This window comes from Octodon degus, unplaced genomic scaffold (genome assembly GCF_000260255.1).
Source record: "Octodon degus isolate 3935 unplaced genomic scaffold, OctDeg1.0 scaffold00107, whole genome shotgun sequence".
NCBI lineage: Eukaryota > Metazoa > Chordata > Mammalia > Rodentia > Octodontidae > Octodon > Octodon degus.
The window spans coordinates 309,796-332,408 of record NW_004524683.1 but is presented as its reverse complement, the minus strand read 5'-3'; the positions used below and the strand labels follow the sequence as shown (position 1 = coordinate 332,408).

Genomic DNA, 22,613 nt, shown 5'->3' with positions numbered 1-22,613 from the left:
ATTCCACAGTGTACCTGCCCAGTGGGGGTGAGGAGGGCAGGGCTGGGGCAGCAGCTCCTCAGGGACTGGGAGGCAGGCAGCTGAATGGTGAATGGCAGTATTTGCTGTTGTGGGCCCAGGGGCACGCAGGGAGGGAGCGTGGGCCTGGCCTGTGCCTAGGAGGCTGCTTACCTTCGTGCGCACCTGCTGCTCTTTGGCTGAGTGGGCCTTCACGTGCTTGCGGAGGGAGCTGGGGTCCGTGTAGCGCTTGGAGCAGCCAGGGATCTGGCAAGCATACGGCTTCTGGAACACCAGAGGGGAACGGAGGCCAGTGAGCGAGGGCCACCTCCCAGGTGTCGCTGCCTGTGCAACCTGCTGGAGTAGGGAGGGGTGGCACCTGGCCCGGGAGCCAGGCTCACTGTCCCCTGACCCGCGCTATGGGTGGATCAGCTGAGCTGCCAGTGCAGGGAGAGTGCACCCTTTGTACCACATGGCTGCAAGGAAGCAGCTGCACACAAGGGGGTCCCATGAGAGGGTACCCTGGACAGCAGGAGGTGCAGGGAAGAAAAGGGACAGTGCAGGGCTGGGATGTGTGCACAGGCCCAGCGCAGCTGCTGGCCACCCCTGGTAGGGACATCCAGGTGGCACAGGCAACAAGTACAGGCAGCTGGAAAGGAACTGGCTGTGGAGAGCTGGGCAGGGTCAGCCTGTGCCCTTTGCATGGGGAGTGGGCTGCTCTCTCCCCACTGCCTCACTGCTCATCTAGAAGGGAAGTGGGATCCCAGACCATCCTCACCACGTGGACTCCTGCCCCAGGCTCCACCTGCACCCCAAGAGGACCTGTTCACATAGCTGGCCGGGTTCAGGTCTTCTTTAACATCCTCCTTTCCCGGTTCCTGGGACTTAGTTCCTGGGACCAGTGCCCTGTCTGGCACTGATGGCCCCTGGAGACAGGCCCTGCAAGTCTACAATCCCTGTCCCCCACAGTCCTCCCGACATCTCCACCCAGCTGTGTCACCTCCTTTCTCCTGCGATCCTGCCCCCTGCATAAGCCAAGCTCACTGCTGCTGGGTCTGCTCAGGGTCCTTCCTACCAGGGAGGAAGCAGCCGATTCATCCAATGTTTCAGGGCACTCAGGACCCTGGCTGCATTCTGACCTCCAGGGCTTCCTGTTAGACCCGGCTTGGGGACTGAGGCTGCCAACCAGGCTCAGCATTCATGGGGCTTCTCTTTGTGAACACATAAAGTGGTTCTGACACTGGCACTTTCTGCCTTCTGGAACTGCTGGGGATGGGGACCTGAGACATGTGCAGGAGACAGTTCTTTTCAGAGTACGTCTCTGGGATGGCCGTGTCCCATCAGACACGCCACATGCAGCTGTCCCCAAATGGCAGGCAACTCTGCCCCTGCCAGGCAGAGGGTAGACAGGGAAAGGCGCTCATGGCCCGGGGATCTGAGGGGAAGGAAAGTGGAGAGAGACGATCGTACCTTGGAGCTGCCCAGGAAGGTTGCCAGGTTAAAGAACGGAGGAAAGCAAAAAGAGAGAGACAGCAGTGAGAAGCTTGGCTAGGGCAACAGAAGGTGGCAGGGCAGGAGGGGAGGCTTGTCTCCACCTGCCACCAGTCTCACATATACCTCACCGACATACATCCATACCCTCTTCTACGCGGTCCCTCTTTCCCATGGGTCCTAACCCCCAACACACGCTCCCTCTTCCCCATGGGCCCTGCCCTGTCCCTGAGCTGGCCCAGGCCCTGTCCCCTAGGGCTGCTGATACTAATCCACACGCTTTTGTCAAAAAGCAAACAAACAGCTCTATGTAGCAGGCGCCGTCCCCTGGCAACAGGGCAGCGAGGCTCCTCTCCGTGTTTGTTTTTCCAGAGCTTGATGTGTATGGAACATTCCTCAAGCCTAACTCCCCCGAGAGCCCTCAGGAAACCCTGTGGCTGTCCTAAGCCAACAGCCAAACCCCAGGCCCACGGAGTCACCACACTGCTCCTAAGCCAAGCAGGGGCAGCCCAGCCATGTGCTCCAGGAATAGCTCTCTCCCAGGGTGCTTGTGGGCACAGGTACCGTGCTGAGTAAGCACCGGCTGCCCACAATGTCCTCTGGGTCCCATGCCCACCCCTGGAGACTCATCTCACTCTGAGCAGATGGAACCAAGGCCCACAGTTGCCTCCAGCCTCAGAGCCAGAACAACCAAGCCTGCTAGGATGCCGCCTTGAAATAGTGAAGGGGACACTGAAGAGTATCACCCACCCTCTTACTGGTGGCAACCTGAGGCCCACAGCGAGGGGGGTGGGGGTTATTCAAGTTTCTGGAGGGCCCTGTGGCTGCCAGGATGCGGCCCTACGCTGGACACCTGGGACAGGACAGGAAGACTGCTGAGAGTATAAGAGCTGCCCTTCTTCTCGAGACACAGCTGTCTTACTCTGAGGAAACTGAGGCCCAGGGAGTGAGGTGGCTTTTCCCTGATCTTGGGACCAGGTGGCAGATTCAGCATTAGAACCAGTGTGTCCAGGGACACCTTCCACCTTGTGCAAAGCACCTGTTCTGATGTCGGGGAGTTGGGGACAATGCCGACCCACAGGGCTGGGTGCTGGAGTTGCTGGCTATGCCTTCCCGGGTACCTAGGGAGATGAAGGCCTAGGCAGAGATGGGCTCATCCTGGGCCTGCCTCGCTCTAGCCTTGGAGCTGCATCCAGCACAGGTCCCATCAGGCGGGGAGCGGGCCAGAGGCTGTGTGCCCTCCAAGAGATACAACTAGGGTTCCGCCCTGGCTAGGGCTGAGGAGGTGACAGGGTGGGACATTTAACAGAAGCACCATTCACTCTGCATCTCCCTGGAGCTTCTGACGGTGAAGGCTGCAATGGAGGGGAGTGGAGTTTGGGGAGCAGGGCCCCAAACTTGGGAGAGTCAGACAGCTCCAGGTGTGCAGCCCAGCACTGCTGCCTAGCAACAGGCAAATGATTCAAGTCTTCCTGAGCTCGTTTCTGGATTTATAAAATGGAGATAAAGGCCCCTACACCTTGGGCTGTCACCAGGACAAAACTTGAGATGATGATCATTTGATACTGTAGGGGTGAACGGGGTCATGGCAGGTCCAGCCCGGGGCGTGGTCTGGCTCCACTAGTTCTTTGCCCTTTTCCAAGCACCAACCCCCAGCCCTGCCATTTCTGTGTCTGTTTCCCAGCTATAAAATAAAGAACTTTGACCAGAAAGGCCTACAAAGGTCTCTCCAGGTCTGATCTCTGCTGCTTCACAGCTTGCAGCTTAGCCTGGATGGCCAGTGGCCTTTTTGGGCTTGTGTCCCCATCTATGTAAGGGACAAGCTAGACTGGACAGCCACTCAGCCCTCCCAGTCCCACACATGTGCAGAAGGAGCAGAGCAGCAGGCCTGGGGCCTGGATGTGAGGCCTGGACGTGGTTCGGCCTGCACACTCATTTCTTACTGCAAAGGCTGGGTCCTCCCAGGGCACACTGTTCCACCCCCAAGGCCTATGTGGCTGGGCTGAGGCCGGGTCTGAGTCTGCTGCGCCACTGTCCAGGTACGTGGCCACAAGCAGACCCTGACCAGTGCCTGTTACTCTCCTCTGTCAAACTGGTGAGGGCCCTCAGTGGCAGGGCCGGTATGGGAATGATGTTCCAGAAGTCCTGTCACCAATAAGGTCTCTATGCACATCAGGCAAGGCGTGGACCAGCTATGGGACAGAGCTGTGGTGAGCCACAGTCTGGCACATGTAAGGGAAGGAAGTGGAAGGAGGTGCAGGCGTCTGGAGCCCAGGTCATTGTAGCAGGAAGCCGGCATCTTATGAGCTGCCTGCCTCAATTCAGTGCAGTCCATGAGGGGCAAAGATGTCCTGGTCTGTTCCCAAGAAGGGGTGGGCAGACAGGCCCCAGGAAAGGATGCGGGGGTGGAGGGACAAGGATGCTGGAGTCTGCTGTGGGACCCCTGCACAACCAGAGGGCCAAAGCCCAGAGCCCTGCTGAGCTGCACTCCCTGACCTGGGAAATCAGGCAGTGCCCAGAGATACTTTTGTCACAGCTGGAAGATGGGGAGGCTCCTGTCTCTGCTCCCGTATCCAGTAGAGGAAGGCAGGTATCTGTCACTTGTCCTGTACTATGCAGTACATGCCCAGCCCGTGCTATAATCCCCTGCCCCAGCTGTCAACAGGGCCTAAGGCCAACCGTGGTTCTGCACAGCTGGGGCATGAGTGCCTCACTGCCCCACCCCGCCCTCAGCCTACCGTGTCCAGGTGCGTGCGCTGGTGCTTCGCACGGTCGCTGGAGTTGCTGAAGGCCTTCTGGCAGCCTGGGTGCTGGCACAGGTACGGCTTCTCACCTGTGTGGCTCCTCAGGTGGATCTTCAGGTTCTCCAGCCTCGAGAAGGCTTTGCTGCAGCCCTCGAACTGCAGGACAGGCTGGTGAGGGGTGTGCTCAGCCTGAATGCCCACCCACTCCCGAGCAGCCCCCTGGAGGAGCCCTTCAGGGTCCCTGTCCTGCCTAGCATTCCAGGAGCTCCAGTTCAGCTCCTGCCACATGCTCAGGGTCTGGAGAAACCCAACATCTGACAGAAATGGGCCACGGGGGTGGGAGGAGTGCGTTCTTCCCCTCCCGGGCCAGAGACATCCCGGGCACATCTCGGCACAGAGGCCTCCACTGTGCAGCCCAGGCCTGGATCTTGCCCAGGGACTCGGGGACGTGCCCTGGGCTTTTGGGCCGTAGCTCCTTGTCTCCAAACTTGAGACTGTGTGGGCACCATCAGTCACTGTTGTGACAATAACTGCAGGCACGGCAGTGTGAATCATCATTTGGCTGTTCAGCTGTCGGTGTCTACCACATCCCAGGCCCTAGGCCGGGCCTTGGGCACAGAGGGGTGCGGCAAAGCCATGTCAGGCCCTGGTTAGGGTGTGCATGTGCATGGTCAGCAGAGAGGACGAAATGTATCACAGAGGCAGTGAGAAAAGAGCAGTGTGGGATCTTGCCCAGCCTCCTGCACCCGCTGCCCGGCCCTGCAGCCTTTCCCGCTCAGGTCTCTCCTACCAGAGTCCTCTGGCAGCTAACTCCTCCTGCCGCCTCCTACCCCAGTCTTGACACAGCTGACAAGATGTGGAAGCCTGTGGCTCCTTGCTTGCTGGCCCTCTGACCAGGCCTTCTGAGCTGACACTTCCTTCTATTCCTGCCTCTAGAGTGAACCAGCCAGGCATGTCCAGCCTTCGTCCATGCAAGCCTTTCAGCAGAGTGCCCTCTCCCAGTGATCCTGCACCCCTCCCCCCGCCTACAAAGCTCAGCTCAAATGCTGGCCCAGGGAGGTGGCAGATTGACCCTCGGGGGTGACTGGCCCCACTGCCTGCTTTGCCCCAGTATTCTGACTGTGTGCACACTAGTGTGGGGCTGGGGTCCAAGCACACAACTGTGCAGTATGTGCCCTCACTCTCTCCATCTCGAGACACTATGAGGTTTTGTCCCCAACGTCTCAGAGCTCTGGGCTATGAGGACAGGAGACAGGCCAAGGCTGACACTAGTGCCCCGATGGCTGTGCTAAGCCTCTGCCTTCTGTGGCTGGTCCACCGTAGGTGGGCAGAGGGAAAAGCCCCTTGAAGAGGAAGGGCCCAGAGGCAGCATCACATCCCCAGACCCAGAGCTGAACCGTCAGCTGCAAGCACGTCCTCCAGATTAGGACCAGTGAGCCCAGCCCTCTGCACTGGGGTGGCCCAGGATATGGGGGTAGCTGTGTTCCCTGTGGGCAGGGCTCAAGAATGTCCAACCTTCTGCCTTCCCATACCCTCTTGTAGTGGAGAAGGAGCTAAGTGCCCTGAGTGTGTCCATATTGGGAACCCTGCCCCATCTTTGCTGAGCAGGCACAGGTTCCTCTTTTGCTTTTGCCAACGTTCAAGACGTCTTATCTGTAGTGAGTGGGAGGGTTTGCTGGAGAAGTCCATGGGCAGAAGGCAGATTCTGTGGCCCATCTGGCTCCACCTAGTGGTCCTGAAAGGTTGGGATCCCCAGATTTTTTTTTTCTTCTGTGGATCTGGGAATTGAATTCAGGCCCTTTTGCTTGCCAGGGAAGTGCTTATTTTACTGAGCAGTCTCCCCGGCTCCTGGGATCCCAAGTTTAAGGCATTTCTACACATTTCACGTGGATGGACCAACTCCAGCCTGAGCTAGGTGAACCTCGATATGTGACTCAGCTGTGTGAGACACACCCCTACCACAAAATGTCACCAACTCAAGGGGAAATGGCTGTGGCAGTAGAGTGGGCACCTCAGTCACCAAGGGGCTGTGAGATTCCCAGAGAGACTGATGACAGTGCTGGGTGTAGGAATCGGAAGGGAGTGTGGGAGAAAGGCCAGCCCGAGACTGGGCAGCCCATCACATGGCCTGTCTTCCACCACCCTGCCGGGCTGGAACTCCAACTGGCACAGCAGGGGACAGGTGCAAAGTCACAGGCAGAGCAGGCCCCTGAGGGCAGGTAGAGGCACAGATTCCTCAGGAGGGCCCTCTGGGGATACAGGGTATGCACTGCAGTCAAGGCTCTGCTGGGCAGAATCTGAGGGAGTTCCCAGGCCGAGCTGAGGAGCTGGCTCTCATCTCATGAGGAACCCACCCTTGGGGGCTGGTGACAAGTGGGGCTGGGAAAGGAGACCAAAAGCATCTGTAACAGTGCCTGAGGGTGTCACAGGGCACCATCTAGGGCCGAGGCAGCAGATGGAACAGGTAAACAGTAGAATGCCAGTCTGCTTGGGGTGGCAGCTCCCTGGCCTGCTGCTCCTCAGAGGTGTGTGTGTGTGTGTGTGTGCGCGCGCGCGCGTGCGTGCGCTCACTTCCCTGTATTCCTATTCTACCCCTGTCCTCATGCAGCCTGGTTTGCTAGTGTTGGCTCAGGTTCATGGGGAGGGTTAGGCTCTGGCCTGGGCTGGGCCCTGGAGTAGACTGGAGGGGAAGAGGTCCCCTGTGGACCCTCGGCAACAGGCAGCTAGCCCAGAGCTCGGTGCTGCCCCCTCTGCTAACAGAAACCCTGGCAGGTTTGCTCTCCTCCACCTGCAGCTGGGGAGCTAGGCACCATAAAGATCCAGCCCCGGCGGGAGAGCCTGGTCTAGAACCCTAATACCAGGGCTCCTATGTCTGAGTTTCCTACGAGTCCCTCTTGGGGGCCTAACCAGACAACCCCTCTGTTTCAATCATCACCCCACTCAGCACCTCATAGGCCTCTTTGCCAACCTCCCAGCCCATCTTGGAGGAGTCCAGACTTGAAAAGGGGAAGCTGGGACCCCTCTCAGTGCCTCAGTTTCTCTGTAAAGTGATGACAGTAAGCAACTCAGAGCCGCGGGTGTGAGACCACGCGTCTTTCCATGGGCAGCTGTTTCTGTTCTCACCTCAGAGGACACTATAGTGCTCAGCTCCTCCATGTGCTTCCATGTCGCCTGACCAAAATCCCTCTCTAGGCCTAACAAGGAGCCCTTCGAGCCCCATAAGCGAGCCCACTTTCAGAGTAGGAATAGCTGTGTAGGGGCTGGGAGGGCAGCAGGGCAGCGGCCCCCACTGCTGTTGTAGGGTACAGATGCTGCCAGAATGGAACACGGATTTGGGGGCAGAGACAGAGCCAACAGGCACATCACTCGTTTGGGGTCTCAGTTTCTCCCCAGGGTGGAGGTTGGGCCCTAAGGCAATGCTGCCATGAACTATGGGCACAGTGATTTTACAAGATTAGTACCCCAGGGGTACCTAACAGGGTGAGGCCTTCTTAACAACCCTGACCCAAGTCCTCTCAGGTCCCAGGGCAGGTTGTGCCTTGGACCGAAGTCTACCTCCTACTGCCAGCATCTAAATGACCAATCTGACAGAAAAAAATTCTAGACCACTGCAGCAAAGGTTTGGTACCTGTGCAGGGACAGGGGCTGATCCTGGCTGAAGCTATAGTCAGAAATGTCATTTCCCTTGAAGATTAAGGTAGGACAAATGGCCTGGCTCTGAAAGTCACCAGTGCCCCATCACTGCAATGTGCTGGAGCTGGGATTTGGGGCAACAAAGACACAGAAGTACCTAAGGCACTTGGTGGAATGTGCTCAGAGCCAAAAAGTGGCTGAACTGGGTGCTTCTGGGTGGGGAGGGCTTTATAGTTTTTACCTAGATGTCCCCCCAGAGCCTCATGTTGTCATAGGGTGAGCTTTCTGAAGACAGCTTATTAAACCTGGACCTCTAGTTTTCATGCCCTCACTAAATTTAGGACCTAGACAGAGTTACAGCATTTCCAGCTCCACTCAGCAGGCGGCCAGGGTCCTTAATTTGTAAATATGCTGAGCCTGAGCAAGAGGAAGGCACGCACGGAGATGGTGTGGGTGCTACACCCTAGCGAGGATAGCCTGCTTACAGTATACGGGAAGAAAAAGGCTTGCTCCCCCTTTTTTGCTCTTGCTGCTTTTGCTGTCTTCCACTGCCCTGTACCGTGCTACCCAGCCTTGGAGCCAGCTGAGTGCAAACGAAACCTCCACAAACTGTGAGCTAAATAAACCTATTCTCTTTTAACCTCAGGTGTCAGGTTAGCAAGGACAGAAAACTAAGACAAAGGGTGTTACTCGGAGTTACAGAAACTGATGCCTTGGCACCTGGGCAGGATTCGACTGGCAGGGTGTGGGGAAAACCATTTCAGGTGGCGGGTGAAGCATGAACACAGGCAGACAGACAAGCAGGGATGGTGCATACTGGGAACACCTAGTGATCTGCTGAGCCGGGATGGAAGGAGCAGGGGAAGGAGGGAGAGCTTAGATGGGAGATGGGGGTTGCTTTGCTTCACACACAAGGGTGGAGCTTCATTCTGGAGCAGAGACTCCGGGATCTTTGAGTCCCAAATGGTACAACTCCAGGCTCTTCCCAGGGAACTCCCATGCATTCTGCTGGTGGAACCACCCTGGCCTGACCTCCTTCCTACCTTTTTCCTCAAGGTCTGAACTCCTTGGCTCCTGTAGCCACCCTGTCAGCCCAGGGAAAGGCTGCCTCTTCTCACCATTCTGCCCCTTCTCCTGCCCATTCACTGTCCTGATCCCCACTCCAGCATCGCCCACCTTGGTATCTGCATGCCACCCCTACCCCTTGCCCTTCCCTCCCACTTACTCCACATGGTGTCTAGAATAAAGACTCAGTTGGGAGGGTGCCCTGACCCTCCCTGCTCCAGGCTTGGTTCCCCATGCCTCAGCAAGGTCGGATCCTCATCCTGGCATGTGGACAGCTTGAACCAGCCCTCAGTGGCAGCTGCACTCTCCAACTCCCAGACCCACACCACTGCATTGCCCCATGTGTGGTGCAGTGCCAATCTGACCTCCCACTTCCCAAAAGGAGGACTTCAGGTGGGCTCACCTCATTCCCTAAAACCCAGGCTCTTCATATGTAAAAAGGGGCGGACCCAGACAAAAAGGTGGGGGTGGGGTGGGGGGTACTCTCTGTGAATCATGGAATGCATGTGGCATTCTGTGGCCTTGGGCCCTGGTGCCCTATCCAGAGGGTACCATGGTCATCTCTCATTCAGGGTGAATTTGAACTGAGCTCACACACCCCAGGCTTACCTAACCAGAACCTAACCTAACTCACACATGAGGACTTCTGAGGGTGTGACTGCCACAGGAGGGTTAGGCAGAGCAGAGAGAAGCAACAGAGGGGTGTCTTAACAGTCTCAAAAATGCACAAAGTTCACCTTAAAATACACAATCATTAAAATATATCCCAAGAGGACACTGAGGTAAATTCAGAATGGTATTGGTGACAAGTGACAACCTTGTAGCCGCCACCTCTGCCTGGCGTTGTGCAAATTCCACTTGATCAAGACAGCAAACCCTATCAGAGACTTCCCAACCCCAGTCTGCACTTGGAGAAAGAGGCTTGGTATGGTGACATCACTGGCCCTCCAGCCCCAGGTCGCACAGTCAGTAAATGACAAGGCTGGGACTGATCTCAGGTCTGGCTGTCAGGTGAACAAGTCCCTTGACCCTTTGGGCCCTGCCTCAGTGTCTCCTACATAGAGCAGACTCATTCAGGAGCTACTTCTATGAATGGGTCACAGGAGCTGATCCCAGCAGAGCCAGGTGCCATGCGGCCGCAGAGCCTAAGGAGAAAAGTACCCTCTGATGCCACCACACAGAAAGAAAGAGAGCGGGGCCTTGGAAGCCCTGCCTGCACATGTGGGGCATGTTACAAAAGAAGATTAAAATTATGGGGGAAAATACCCCGAGAACCGTGAAGCCCCAGACCATCTGGAGTTTTATAGTAATAGGCAGGGGAAAATCAGAACCTAATTGAAAAAAGTCCACTGCAATCCATTATCGCTGTGCAGCGCGCCCAGAACGAAGGGCAGGAGATGGAAGACACAGTGGAGCCATGGGGAGAGCCAGGGAGGGGTGACATCTTCCTACCAGGTTGAGCCAAGGACTCTTGCAGTTATGGCTGGAGACAGGAAGGGGTGATACCCAGGAGCAGCGAGGTACCACAGGGTCAGGCACTGCTGACCCTGTGGTACCTCATGTGTAAAAGGGCTAAGGTCATGCAAGGAAAGCCTTCCTGATGCCCACCACACAGAAGCCCAAATAATGACAGCTCATTCCCTCTGGCCCCTGGGGGAGGAGCCAGGGCCCTGATCCACATGTATGTGCATGATATCATGCACGAAGTCACGTAGTCTGCTGCGGCTCCACTGAGAGCCATTTACTCAGAAAAGTCACACCCTATCTGTGGCCTCATTTTGCTCCTCTCTATAATGGGGTGCTCTCTGTGAATGGAGCCACAGCAGAGCTGTTGAATTAAATGAAAGGACCCGCTCAGAGTAGGACCTGGCACACAGTTGGTGCCTGATGAATGTCAAGTTTCCTCCCTGAGGCTGACATGGCCCAAAGATGAGGGAGGGCCCAGTTTCTCACGCCCCAGTGAAGACTCTGGACACAGAGAGGAAAGAAGAGGGCACAAAGCGAGGCAGGGGAGGAAATGCCTCCAGTTTTGGCATTTGCCAGTGACTTGCTTCTAAACAAACACATTTCTGGTTTAAGGGTAAAATATATTAGGTTACAACAGCCTGGCAGGCCACTCCAGGATCAACTTCTCATTTTTGTACAAACTTTTAAGTTACTTTACAGTGATGATTTAGATGGGAGAAATGTGCGGAGCCAGATCCTCCTCCAAGATGTCAAGTAATTCTGCGGTTGGCCAGCTTTAAAGGGCAGCCAGCTGGGAACTGGGTCCACTCCTCCACCCTGCACCCTGTGGGGAGGCAGGCGGGCTGCCCCCGAGGTTCCTGCCCTATGATCCTGCTTGGGGCTTCCACAGGGCTCAGCCTCATGCTCTGCTGGTCCCCTGGGGGGAGGTGGGAGAGGCAAAAAGGGACACAGATAGCAGAGGCCCTTGAGGATCTGCTCTAGCTTTGGGCACACAGTGCCCAAAAAATGGGCAGAGGTGTGCAGGAGGAAGACAGTGCTCCTCACACAGCCGTTGCTGGGGCTTACACCATGCACTCCCTCACCGTGTCACCTTTGTCCTGCCAGGGGGGCCAGCAACCTGATAACAGAGGAAAAAGTGAGACTCAGGAGTTTAGGTTCTGTGTGAGGCCCAGAGCTCACACAGGAGGGAGATGGGCTCTGTGTCTGGGGCATAGTCCCGTCACACACAGCTGTGACCCAGGGGGCCATGAGACACAGGCCTGCTCCTCCTGCCTGCGCAGCTCACAAGGCCTTGGTAAGCACCTGGACAAGCTGGTTGGGGTCCTGGAGGTCACAGCACACCTGCACTAGCAGGGAGGTCTCCAAGACAGGTGGGGTGGAGGCTATAGGGACCCTGACCCACCTCCTCACTGAGAACAGAGCGCTCTGGCCCAGCTCTCCTCTGGTAGGGCCGCAGTCACATAGCCAGGCCAGCCCTTCAGAGGCATGTGGAGCCCCAGAGCTGCAAGATGTGGGCAGCTAAGTCTATGCTGGGCCCACAGGGATACATGGTATTGGGAGCTCCCAGTGCCGAGCTGTGCTAGACAATGGGATACGGCTAAGACCAGATCCGAGCCAGGACCCTGCAAGCAGCTGACAGTACAGCATGGCTGACACATACAAAAGCTGATAAAAATACTGGATGTTTAAATTAAAAATATGCATTGCAATAAAAGACACATTGTCATTAATCTACCTCAAAACACTCTCCCTCACTTCAAATACACTTATTCTATTGTTCTTGCCACCTTCTGAAGAAGTCCTGGAAATCCTCTTTCACATCATTACCGGGTGTGATCAATAACATAGTGAAAGCTGTTACCGAGTGCCATGCGACAGAAAGGCAGGCTTGTAAACACACCAGGTGTACTTTCTGCCTCTTCTTCAAAGCCAAAATGACCAGGCGAGGTAAACATTCTGATTGATTCAGGACACTGAGGAAGCCGCAACAGCATAACTAGAGACACTCAGGAAACAGGATTTTCACACATTCAAGCTCCTGAGCTAAGCACAGGCAAAACACGCAAACAACCCAGACCCAGACCACCAGTATACAGCCCAGCACATGCAGACTGGCCCCACCCAGAATGTGGACGGCCTCAGTATGATTCGCCATGCCCAGGAAGGAAATTGTTCCACCCAGAAAAGGTTCCCAAGAGGTTAGCAGAAAGATGAGTCCTCACACCAACATCCCGACACTCCCCACAGGGCAAGGCCCCTGGGTGGCCACAGAGAAGTGGCACTGAGCCACAGGCAGAAGGGCCAGGCCCATCAGGCCTCCCAACCTCCCATAATGGACACACTGGGCTAGCTCTAGGGAGGGCACACCTGGCTCAAGGAACACAAGACCAAGTCTTTGGCCACCTGGTACCCTGTCAGCCTCTTGGGTCAATGCTTACCATACCAGCAACTTATGACCACAGACAAACTCAGGGCATAAACTCAGAAGAGTATTCAATAAACCCATGCCCAGGGGGTCACTCACACTAGTGAAGGAAGGTGACACAGGAGCTAACTACATGTACAAGCCAGCCACTTGAAAATCCAACATACAAGTCCAGTGTTTCCAGAATAAAAAGCTGGAAACAGGCAGGGCATCCTGAGGCCCGTGCCCTAGTCTTCAGGGCATCTCCTCTCTGGGCCCACAGAGAGGTTACTAAGATACCCAAGAGAGGCAGGACTGGTCCTCTGCTTTTAGGTGGGTAAACCGAGGCACCCAATGGTGCAGTGAACTCTGGGAGCCAAGCACAGCCTGCAGCAGTGAAAGATGAGAAAGATGCCTGACACATGACAGGTCTGCACCACAGGACTCCTCCTGTAGCTGGTGATGTCGGTGGTTGGGTGGCCCAGTAGAGGGGGCAGAAGGCCCATATCCCCAGGTTTCTGCACCTCAGTGGCCCTACTGCCCACAGTTGACACCAAGTGATGAGCTGGCTACCCAGCAGACTCAGTCATGGAAGGTCTCTGGAAGTCCCTTTCGATGCCAGACCTCTGTTTTCATCTATCAAATGGGCGCATGTGAGCCTTGTACTTCTACTCGAGTGCCTGAGGAAGGAGATGACTCAGCAGAAAGCAAACAGACAGGAGCAAGTTCCCAGCACTGAGGTTTCAAAATCCCAGGCCTCAGGGCTGAATGGAAAAAACTCTGGAGACAGGGCTGAGTCACGTGTGGTTAGTATTTCAAAGTTTCTGCCATAAACCCATAAGAGAACACCCAGTATAAGGCCTAGGACAGAATAAGTATTTGTAAAGATCTGTTCCTAGAGAAAAGGATTAAGCCTTGAAGAGAGTGTGGCACAAAGCGAGGGCACAACTGGCTACGAGGTGATCCCCAAATTACCAGGGGCCTGGAAAGACCCTGTGGGGAGAAAGATGAACCTTCCTGAGTTCCTATCCCCAAATGTTATTCCAGCTGGTCCAGGAACTCTAAAGGGGAAGCAAGACATGTGGCGATGGCAGAAGTCCTGAGAATGAGGAGGCTCTCAACTCTGCCTTTTTACCCCTAGAGACAAGCCCTAGAGTGATGTGACAGTTGAGAAGGAATGTCAACTTGACTGGAGGTTTGGGATCCACCCAGAAGATTCCTGTAAAGCTCCACTGGGTGTGTCTAGTTGAGTATTATATCTGGTCCTTTAGCCCTTCCTTCTGGTGCTGTACTCTAGCTCTGCTTCCCAAAATTAAGTCTCTCTACTTTACCTTTCTCTTCCACCGTGATGTTCTGTCCCTGGAGCAGCTGACCATGGACTGGACCCCTGGAAATTGTGAGCCAAGTTTAAGTGGTCCTCCTTTATAAATTGTGGGTGCTGCAAATTGTGTCTCAAAGGGAAAGTAACTAATACAAGTACTGACAGCACCTCATCTAGGTTTAAGGGATCTGAGCCGAGGCTCCTCCCAGGCAGAGTACAGACCACTTGGAACACCCCTGTAACCAGGTTCAGGATGTCTTAGGGAGTCCCACGCCCAGCACCACAGAAGAGACTGTAGCCTGTGCTGGTCCAAGGAAGCCTATCTACCAGATGGGAGATAAGTGACTTCCGTTAAAAACAGGATGGCCCAGCAGGGTCAGTGTAGAGATGTGCATGAGGAGCCCTTGGCTGTGTGTAGGTCTTCCATGTCTCAGAGCTTAAATACAACTAAGAGAAAAGGAGGATGAACACTGCTTGTGAATTGATGAGATGTGTTGCCTGGCACTGGGGCAACACAACAGGAAAAGAGCTCATGAAAGATTTAAAGTGAAGTTATTTCCCCTCTTACATTCCACTTGTGCATTTCAGGTGCAGTGCTGATGAAATTAAAATAGAGACTGCTCACTGTCCCCTGGTAGCTGTGTGGACAGCTGATCCAAGTGAGCACGCAGCTCTGGGTGTGCCACGCAGTCCTCTCTGTGCCTGGCCCTGTTTGCTCTTCACAGTCCCTTGGACAGAGGGAGTCACAGTAAGCCCTTTTGCTGGCCAAGGAAATGAGGCTGGCAGAGAGTCAGGCTCAGGGCACTCAAGGGGTAAGGGTGATGTTAGAAAGGGCCCAGGGCTACCGGGCACCAAAGTCCTTGCCCCATCCTTACCGTTTAAGAAATCAAAGGCAGAGTGGTCCACAGACTCAGGAAACAGGCCACAGGGAGGAAACAACTGGAAAGAGAGAACTAGATGCTTCCCCAGAATGTTTTCACCAAAAAAACAGTACCAGTAGTAATAACCACCACAGTGAGAGCACAGCTTCTCTTAAAATCCCCAGTCCCTCCAGCTGTTTGACCTCACGCAGGTTGGAGAGCGCTGGAAGGGTCTAGGGGACCTGTAGTACCTCTCACCCTCACCTGCATCTGGGACGCCCCAGGGCTCTATAAGGGAAGCAGCCTCCTGCTGGCCAGGCAGCCATCGAGAAACACCCCATGGTCACCATAGGAGAGAAACCATGTCAGCCAAGGAGAGCGGCACCCACGTGGGCAAAGGGTCCTTGCAGGCAGCTCCATGTCGCAGCACTGAGGACCATGGTTGAGGCAAGAGGAGCTTTCTGGGGAGCCTAGCCCACCCAGATGCCTGGCCCAGCACAGCCCTGCCACCCAGAATACCTGGAACTCATTAGCATTAGATCAGGAACAACATAAAACTAAAACATTTGGTTTTGCTTTCTAAACTTCAGGAGGACAGAAAGAGAGGATGCCATTGTGCTGAGCCACTGGGCTATGACGTGGGCATCAATAATGTACAGAAAATAAATTGCTGCTTTGCACTTGGGCCCGGCTAGGGGCCTGGGACTGTCAGCAGCATTGTGGACTGGGGTGGAGACAGGCTGAGGAAGCAGGGTGCAGCCTCCGATCCAGGGGCCAGAAACCTCTGGCTGCTCACCACCCAGCACGGTGCTAGGCCTGCGCCCCTCCTGCTCCTCTCCTCACTGGCCTCTTTGTCTTTGTCCCGGCCACTGCCCCTCAAGCCCATCATCCACTTGACAGCTAGAGATTCTGAAACTGTCCTTGTCACTGCTCAAAACCTGTCAGTGGCTCTCTACTGCCGTCAGGATGTTGCCCAGTACTTGCAGCATCTGGCCATCTGATCTCCGCAAGGTTTCCAGCTGTGGCTGCACCCTATGCTCCCTCTCTCCTCGATGGCCTTCAGCTGCACTGCACTGACTACTGGGTCACACATCTGCTTCCCAGAGCTGCTCACGTGTCAGGGCCCAGCTCCTCTGCAGGGGTTCTGGACCCAGGGCAAGTCCTGAGCCAGGCTGCTGAGGACCCACACCTCACCCAGCGTCAAGGGCAGCCAGAGTCAAGTTCCTTGTGGTACAGGCGGGAGCACCAAGGCGGCCAGAGCAGACATGGCTTCCCAAGACTCGCCGCACCCAGCTTTGGCAGGGTGCTAGCCCCTACAGTCTTACAGCAGGCTCCTCCTGCTTGCTTGTTCTTAGGGACAGAATATCCTTGTGTCACCTGGGCTCAGGTTCAGACCCTGACTCCCCTTTCAGACTGTGATGATCTCAAGTCACCTAACTCTCCCAGGCTTAGGCATGCCTGCTGTGTCCTGAGGGTAGTATGCAGGGCACAGCATGGCACTGCACCAGTGTAGACGGAGATGCTGAGGTCCAAGGCTACTGGGGACAGAGAGTCGGACAGGTCTGGGACACAGGCTCCTGGCTCCTTGGGAAGCCAGCCTGGGCAGAGCCCATGGGCCTGATCTGTAGCATGAAGGAGCAGACAGCTCACCCCAGCCATTTCCTCCCTCCTTCATTCATGCAGCTAATGCACACAGCCAGCTGCAATACACTGTCAGTGAAAAGCAAACCGCAGTCTGACACTACTTCAAGGAAAGGTATAATCTGGTCTAGGTAATCTTATATCTCTGGAAGAAAGGGTAATTCTCAGACGTGAAGAGATATCTGGAAAAATATCCCCAACTGATTAAGTAGTGATTAATTTTGAGAGCTATATAATTAGGGGTAACATTTCTTTTGCTCTCTTCTTTTACTCCTTCATACCTGGCACTGTTGCTTTGTACTTTATGTTATTCAGTTAAAATTTTGAAATAATTAATGGAGAAGGAAACACATCTGTAGATGTGTAGGTCTGAGTTGCAGTTCTAGACTTTCTTAGTTCCTGCGACCCTGGCCTGGACAGTCCACGTCACAGGACCTGGATGTGCCCATCATCCACAAATAAGAGAAGGGTGAGTCTGGACTGGACCCCTGCTTCTATTCTATACAACACGGACAAAGTGCGGCCCTCTCAATTCTGTTTCTGCAGAGTTACAGGGAGACAACACCATGACTCTTGAAAGGACCTGATTACTGAAGAAGACTCGGCTGGTGGCTAAATTTGAAAACGGCAGAGGATAAAGCCATGATGGGAACAGCCGTGTGCCTGCATCAGGGAGCCTGAGCCTACCCTCTGGACACTCTGACAGTCATGGATGCCTCCTCGGGGTGATGTCACCAAGCTCCTGTTTTATATAGGTGGCTAACGGTGAATGAGACATCAAGGGAGACGGAGAGGCTGATGGCAGGCAGGGAGGACAAAGGCTACATTTCATTCCCTGGAAGTGGCCACGAGCCAGAATCTCCAGGGTGGAGTTCAGACTGGGTCAGGATGCCCAGGTTCCAGGCCCAGCTCTTACTGGCAACTGTCCTCCACACATCACTGTCACCCTGCTTCTGGGGCTTCCCCCAGGGAGGCAAGCTTCACTCCCCCAGCAGCTGGTTTACCACAAGAAGCCAGTAGAACTCCCCACATCTGGGGCAGTGAGATGCAGCACCTTCCATGTGACCTCCCCCGTGCGCTTCTGCCTCCTCAGCCCTCACTCATGATGCCCCCTCCTGTCCTTCACTGGCATAGTCCTGTACTCCTTTGAGCTCCAGCTCATAAGCCACCTCCCTGGGAGCATTCCTGAGGCTCCTGAGGTTTCCACCTGGTCCTGCCCCTTCATCCCAGCCCCAGGATGGTGCTAGTCCCACCAGGCCTCACTCCAGGGCTCCTCTGAGGACCAGACACACAGCAGGTGCTCTGGGCACATCTGCCAGCCACCTTTGCTCTTTGCAAATCACTGGGGATGCCTGCAGAAGTCTCTCCACTTTGCAGAAGGAGAATGGGGCTAGGGACAGAGAAGACACTGGCTCAAGGATGCCCAGCAAATTGGAAGTGAACTGAGGCAAAAGCCCGGTCTCCAGACTCCCAGCCCCGTGCTCTCTGAGCTCTAACCTCTGGCCTCAGAGTCATTCTCCTCCCAAACACCTAAGAGCAGCAGTGCCAAGCTCCTCGCCCAACCCAGGCCGCAGAAAGTGGGAACAGCAGCCATCGCTCACTGGAGGCCTCGCTGCCTCCTCATTTGCACAGTTGGCCCAGTTCTCAGATCCTGGGCTCTGGTTAAGCTGTCACGGATGGAGGAAAGGTGTGATTTACTTGTGATGTCTCAATTCTCAGGGCCCAACCCAGGCAGAACACCCTCCAACCTGCCTGGCCCTCCAGAACTGCACCAACCATCATAGCTCTCCAGTGGGAAACAGCAGGAGACTCAAGCTTTCAAATACATCTGCTAACTACAACTTAGTGGGTTTTCATTGTCTTCGGAACAACTGTACACTCTGGCCCACAAACTGTCTGACCAGTTCTTTTCCCTGCCTCTCCCTCTGTGCCAACTCAAACCTGGCTGTCAGGCCTTGCTGGAGCAGAGTGGCAGTAAGTTCTCCTTGGAAACGGGGCTCATAAATACTTTTCTACTCCGCCAGAGGCAGCCACGAGCTCCAGCCAAGGCCCCTTCTGAGAGTGAGCACCTGAGAAAACTAGTGTGTCCCACTCGTTTTCACCGTTTCCCACGTCTTTTGCAATAAGCACGTGAAGCTTTTACAAATTTTTATTTCTTAAAATTCAAGCACTGACTCCTCTTGCATCTCCTTCCTCCTCTCTTCCTGCACCTTCTCCACAAATCCACAATTTCAAGCTACTCTTGCCCAAAGCCACCCCGAAGTCCCTGAAGACTGGACCTGAATCCAATTCAGTTTGGCTCCAATGCTTCTCCCCTCTTTTCTCTGTACCACGGCCCCCAGCTCTGGGCCTTAGTTTCCCCAGATGTAAAGTACTGGAAAAGAAGCCACAGATAGTCCACAGGGTGCTTCTGGCTCTGGCATGCCATGTAGGGTGCCCAGGGACCTAAAGACAGGCTGGGGGTATACGGAGGGCTTCCGTCGTGTGGTACTGTGACCTTGCCCGCAGAAGGCCCCATCTGTGCATATAGAAGGCCAGATTCTGGGGGCCACAGCAAGGCAAGCTATAGCTGCTGAGGCCACTGGCATGGGTCCCCCACGGGTCCAGTGGATGTGGGAAGAGGGAACGGACATGCATGGAGTATGGACACCAGCTGAGACTGGACTCCAAGACCCAGGACCTTGGCTCATGCTGTGCCACTTTGGGCCTTTACCTCTCTGCCATACTGCCTTTCACTATGAGCAGGACCTGGGGTGGGCTTTGGGGACAGGTCTTATAGGGGCTCAGAAGTTGCTACAGTGTTCCGCAAGGCCATGGTTACAGACCCTTCCCTGTCCAGGTGAACCAAAAAGGACAAGGGTGGGGAGGCTTTTCTAGCGGATGCTATGCTACATGACTGTTTCCATGTGGTTGTCCCTGGGCCTTCAGCAAAGTTTCATAGTTCTGCTGAAATATAATTCGTATAACCATAAAATGCACCCACCAAAAGTGTACAATTTGGTGGTTTTGAGTTTATTCACAGCCTTGTACAACCATTACCACATTGAATTTCTGTACACTTCCATCCAAAAGCAACTGCAACCATCAGCAGCCAGCCGCTCCTTATCCCTTCTCTCCCTAATCCCTGGAAACCACTAATCTACTTTCTAATCCTACAGGCTGCTTGTCACTCCAGCAAGGTAAAACACCTCCGTGTGGTCTTTTGTAGTTGGTTTCTTTCTCTTAGCATCACATGGTCAGGGCTTGTGCTTCTTGTAGCAAGTTGTATAGGTCGTGTATGGTTAAATAACAGTCCACTGCACACCTTTTCACAGCGCCTTGCATCCATCCATCCATCCACAGACATTCAGGCTGTCGACTCTGGGGATCGTTACTGCTGAGGACAGTGAGGGGCTTCTGTGTGGACAATTAGTCTCACTTTGCTGTACACTCGGAGCGGCTCTGACAGATTCATGAGATGGTAACTTCACATGGAACTGCTTGAGGCACCACTAGACTGTCTGCCAAAGCCACGCACGGCACCATTCTACAGCCCCTTCGCCCATGTACGGGGCTCTTGCTTTTCTGCCTCCTGCACAACGCTTGCTTTTGACCATGTTTTTTGGATGGCCCACCCCTGGGCGGGGAGCATTACGTCAGTGCAGCAGCTCTCACTTGTGCGGCCTGAGGCTAACGATGCTGATACCTCTTCGTCTTCATAATGAGCAGCCTTCTGTCTTCTTGGAGAAATGTCTACTCAAGTCCTTTGTCCACTTTTAAACTGGCTACTTATTACTGAGTTATACGAGCTCGTAATACAGTCTGTGCACAAGACCCTTCTCAGGTATATGACAGCAACAGCTCTCTCTGAGCTGGTCCAAAGCTGGCATTTATGGAGCACGTGCCACATGCCAGGCCCCATCCTAAGGCTGTGTGCTGACCCCACACCTGCTACATAAGGCAGGGGCCACTGCTGTCACTGTCATCACCTGCACATTTCAGGTGAGCAGTTGCAGAGCAGCGCCCTGCTCAGCCCGCACTTCTAAGAAATAGCAGAGTGGAAACTTGGGGTTCTGGGGAGATCACATCCCTGGCTGGAGCCAATGCACATATGGGGAACAAAGCCTGTGGGGCTGGCAGCAGGGAACAGCTGTAAGAACCCCTCAGAGGGGATGTGACTTCCCTCACGCGGCTGGGCCCCCTGGGACAAGCCACATCGTGAGATTTCCTTTCTCCTTTGCCAACCTCGAGGAATCCACATTGTTTCCCTCAGGAAGGAGTCAGTTTCCTTATGAGCGTGACTGCTCAAACTGGGTGGAAAAGCATATTCTCCCACAGGGACGGCAGACTCTGGCACAGGAAGCAGCCACTGCAAATCATCAATGATAATGTTTCGGGACAGTGATGTCAGCACCACAGGGAGCTCGGCCATTAACACATTAGCAAGTGAGCATCTCAGCCGAGAGCCCTGCAGGCTAAGCAGGCAGCACTGGAGGAAGGGGGGGGGATCCAGCGGGGGGAACCGACCTGCAGCTAGAGCCACTCACGGCGAGGTTCAAACTGGCCTCTGCCTCCTCCTACCAAGAAGGCTGGAGATCAGACAAATTTCAGGCAAGAAGATAGCTAAAGAAAATAGCTAAAGAAATACTCCGGTTATGAAATAGGAACAGTGACTGGAGGGTCAGTGAACAGAGGGAAATCTAGGAAGCAGTATCATGGTGCACACGGTGGACAACACTCTGCTAAAGACACTGGCTCCAGTGTGCGCCGGGTTCGCAGGACAGTACTACATTTCTCAATATCATTTATGAGCCTTTCAACAACCCCAGTGAGAGTTAGAGGCACACAAAGAGGTGAAGCCCTCTTCACATGGAGGGGCGACTAGGATGCCATCTCTTTTCACTCAGAAACTTGGGCAGGGATCTTCTAAGTCACCTCCTGTGAAGCACCGTGCAGCCCCTGTGATGAACCCTGTCCCCTATGCAATCAGAGAGAGCCCATCGGGCAAACCTACTACAGCAAACTAGAATCATCTGCTCTCTTTTCCTAGAGTGCAAAATTCTTAACACACAATTGTGTCACACTGATCCAAAAATTTGTAATGCCTGCCTCTGGGTTGTGAGGAACCTGGCAGTGCTTTGGGATCCATACCCAGAACCCTGTACTCAGTGCAGAGGACTCTTGGGGGGCAGGAAGAGCACAGCTTACGGCCCCATTCAGTCTCATTCTTCCACAAAGTCTCCTCAGCTCCCCTCCAACCCTCATGTGACCCTCAACTTGAGCATGAAGAAGTGGGGACTGGGCTCCTAGGTGGGAGCCCAGCCTGGGGCAGCTGATGATTCACCGTCCTGGCTGAGTGTGAGCTTGAGCCAACACTCTACACCTAACCCACTCCTTAAGACCCACCAATCACAGTGCCACACACCTCAACGTACATACACACGCCCACACACACACATATATGCACAGATTCTCCCAACACACACCTAACAGTCACACACTGTACCTGCAGCATATAACCAGTCATGCTCTCAAAACAAGCATGTGCCATGACCATGCCACACACCCCCAAGGCCAGTCAACTGCACGCATGTGTGTGTGCACACACATACACACACACCCAACCCAACTCTACCCAACCTTACCCCACACTGCAGTGGGAATGTGTAGGGAGTTTAGGGCTTGAGGGTGGCAGTGCTGTGGATGTGTTGGGGTGCGTGGGACTGTACATCATACCCAACTACATTCTAGAGGTACACGTAACCCACATTAAAGCTGCATATCACTGACATTCTCACACCCAACCAGGAAACTCCCAACCACACATCCCAGTCACAGTCTCAAGTGTGTACTCTGCCACCTGCCCCTATACATACTGCTCAGCACGGTGGGGCCAGGTGGCAGGGGATGGCTCTCATCATCCTTTCCGTCCCACATGCCAGCCTACTCCAGGGGTTTACTCTTTACTTGCTCATTCATGACAACCACAAAGATTACCATCTCTCTCTCTT

At 54.5% G+C, this 22,613-nt stretch overlaps 1 protein-coding gene across 3 annotated transcripts in view; it reads right to left on the bottom strand.

Annotated features, from left to right (window-relative positions):
• The window catches only part of Glis1 (GLIS family zinc finger 1), a 186,703-nt gene that overhangs the window by 13,135 nt on the left and 150,955 nt on the right, over positions 1–22,613 (bottom strand). For 2 of the 3 annotated variants that reach the window (XM_004639098.2, XM_023724131.1), the window contains exons 4-5: positions 4,227–4,388; positions 172–282 (exon numbers count right to left, since the gene is read on the bottom strand). In XM_004639098.2, coding sequence (XP_004639155.1) covers positions 172–282; positions 4,227–4,388 — 273 coding nt within the window. The remainder of the gene's footprint in view (positions 1–171; positions 283–4,226; positions 4,389–22,613) is intronic. The other variant, XM_023724130.1, reaches the window with a different exon arrangement.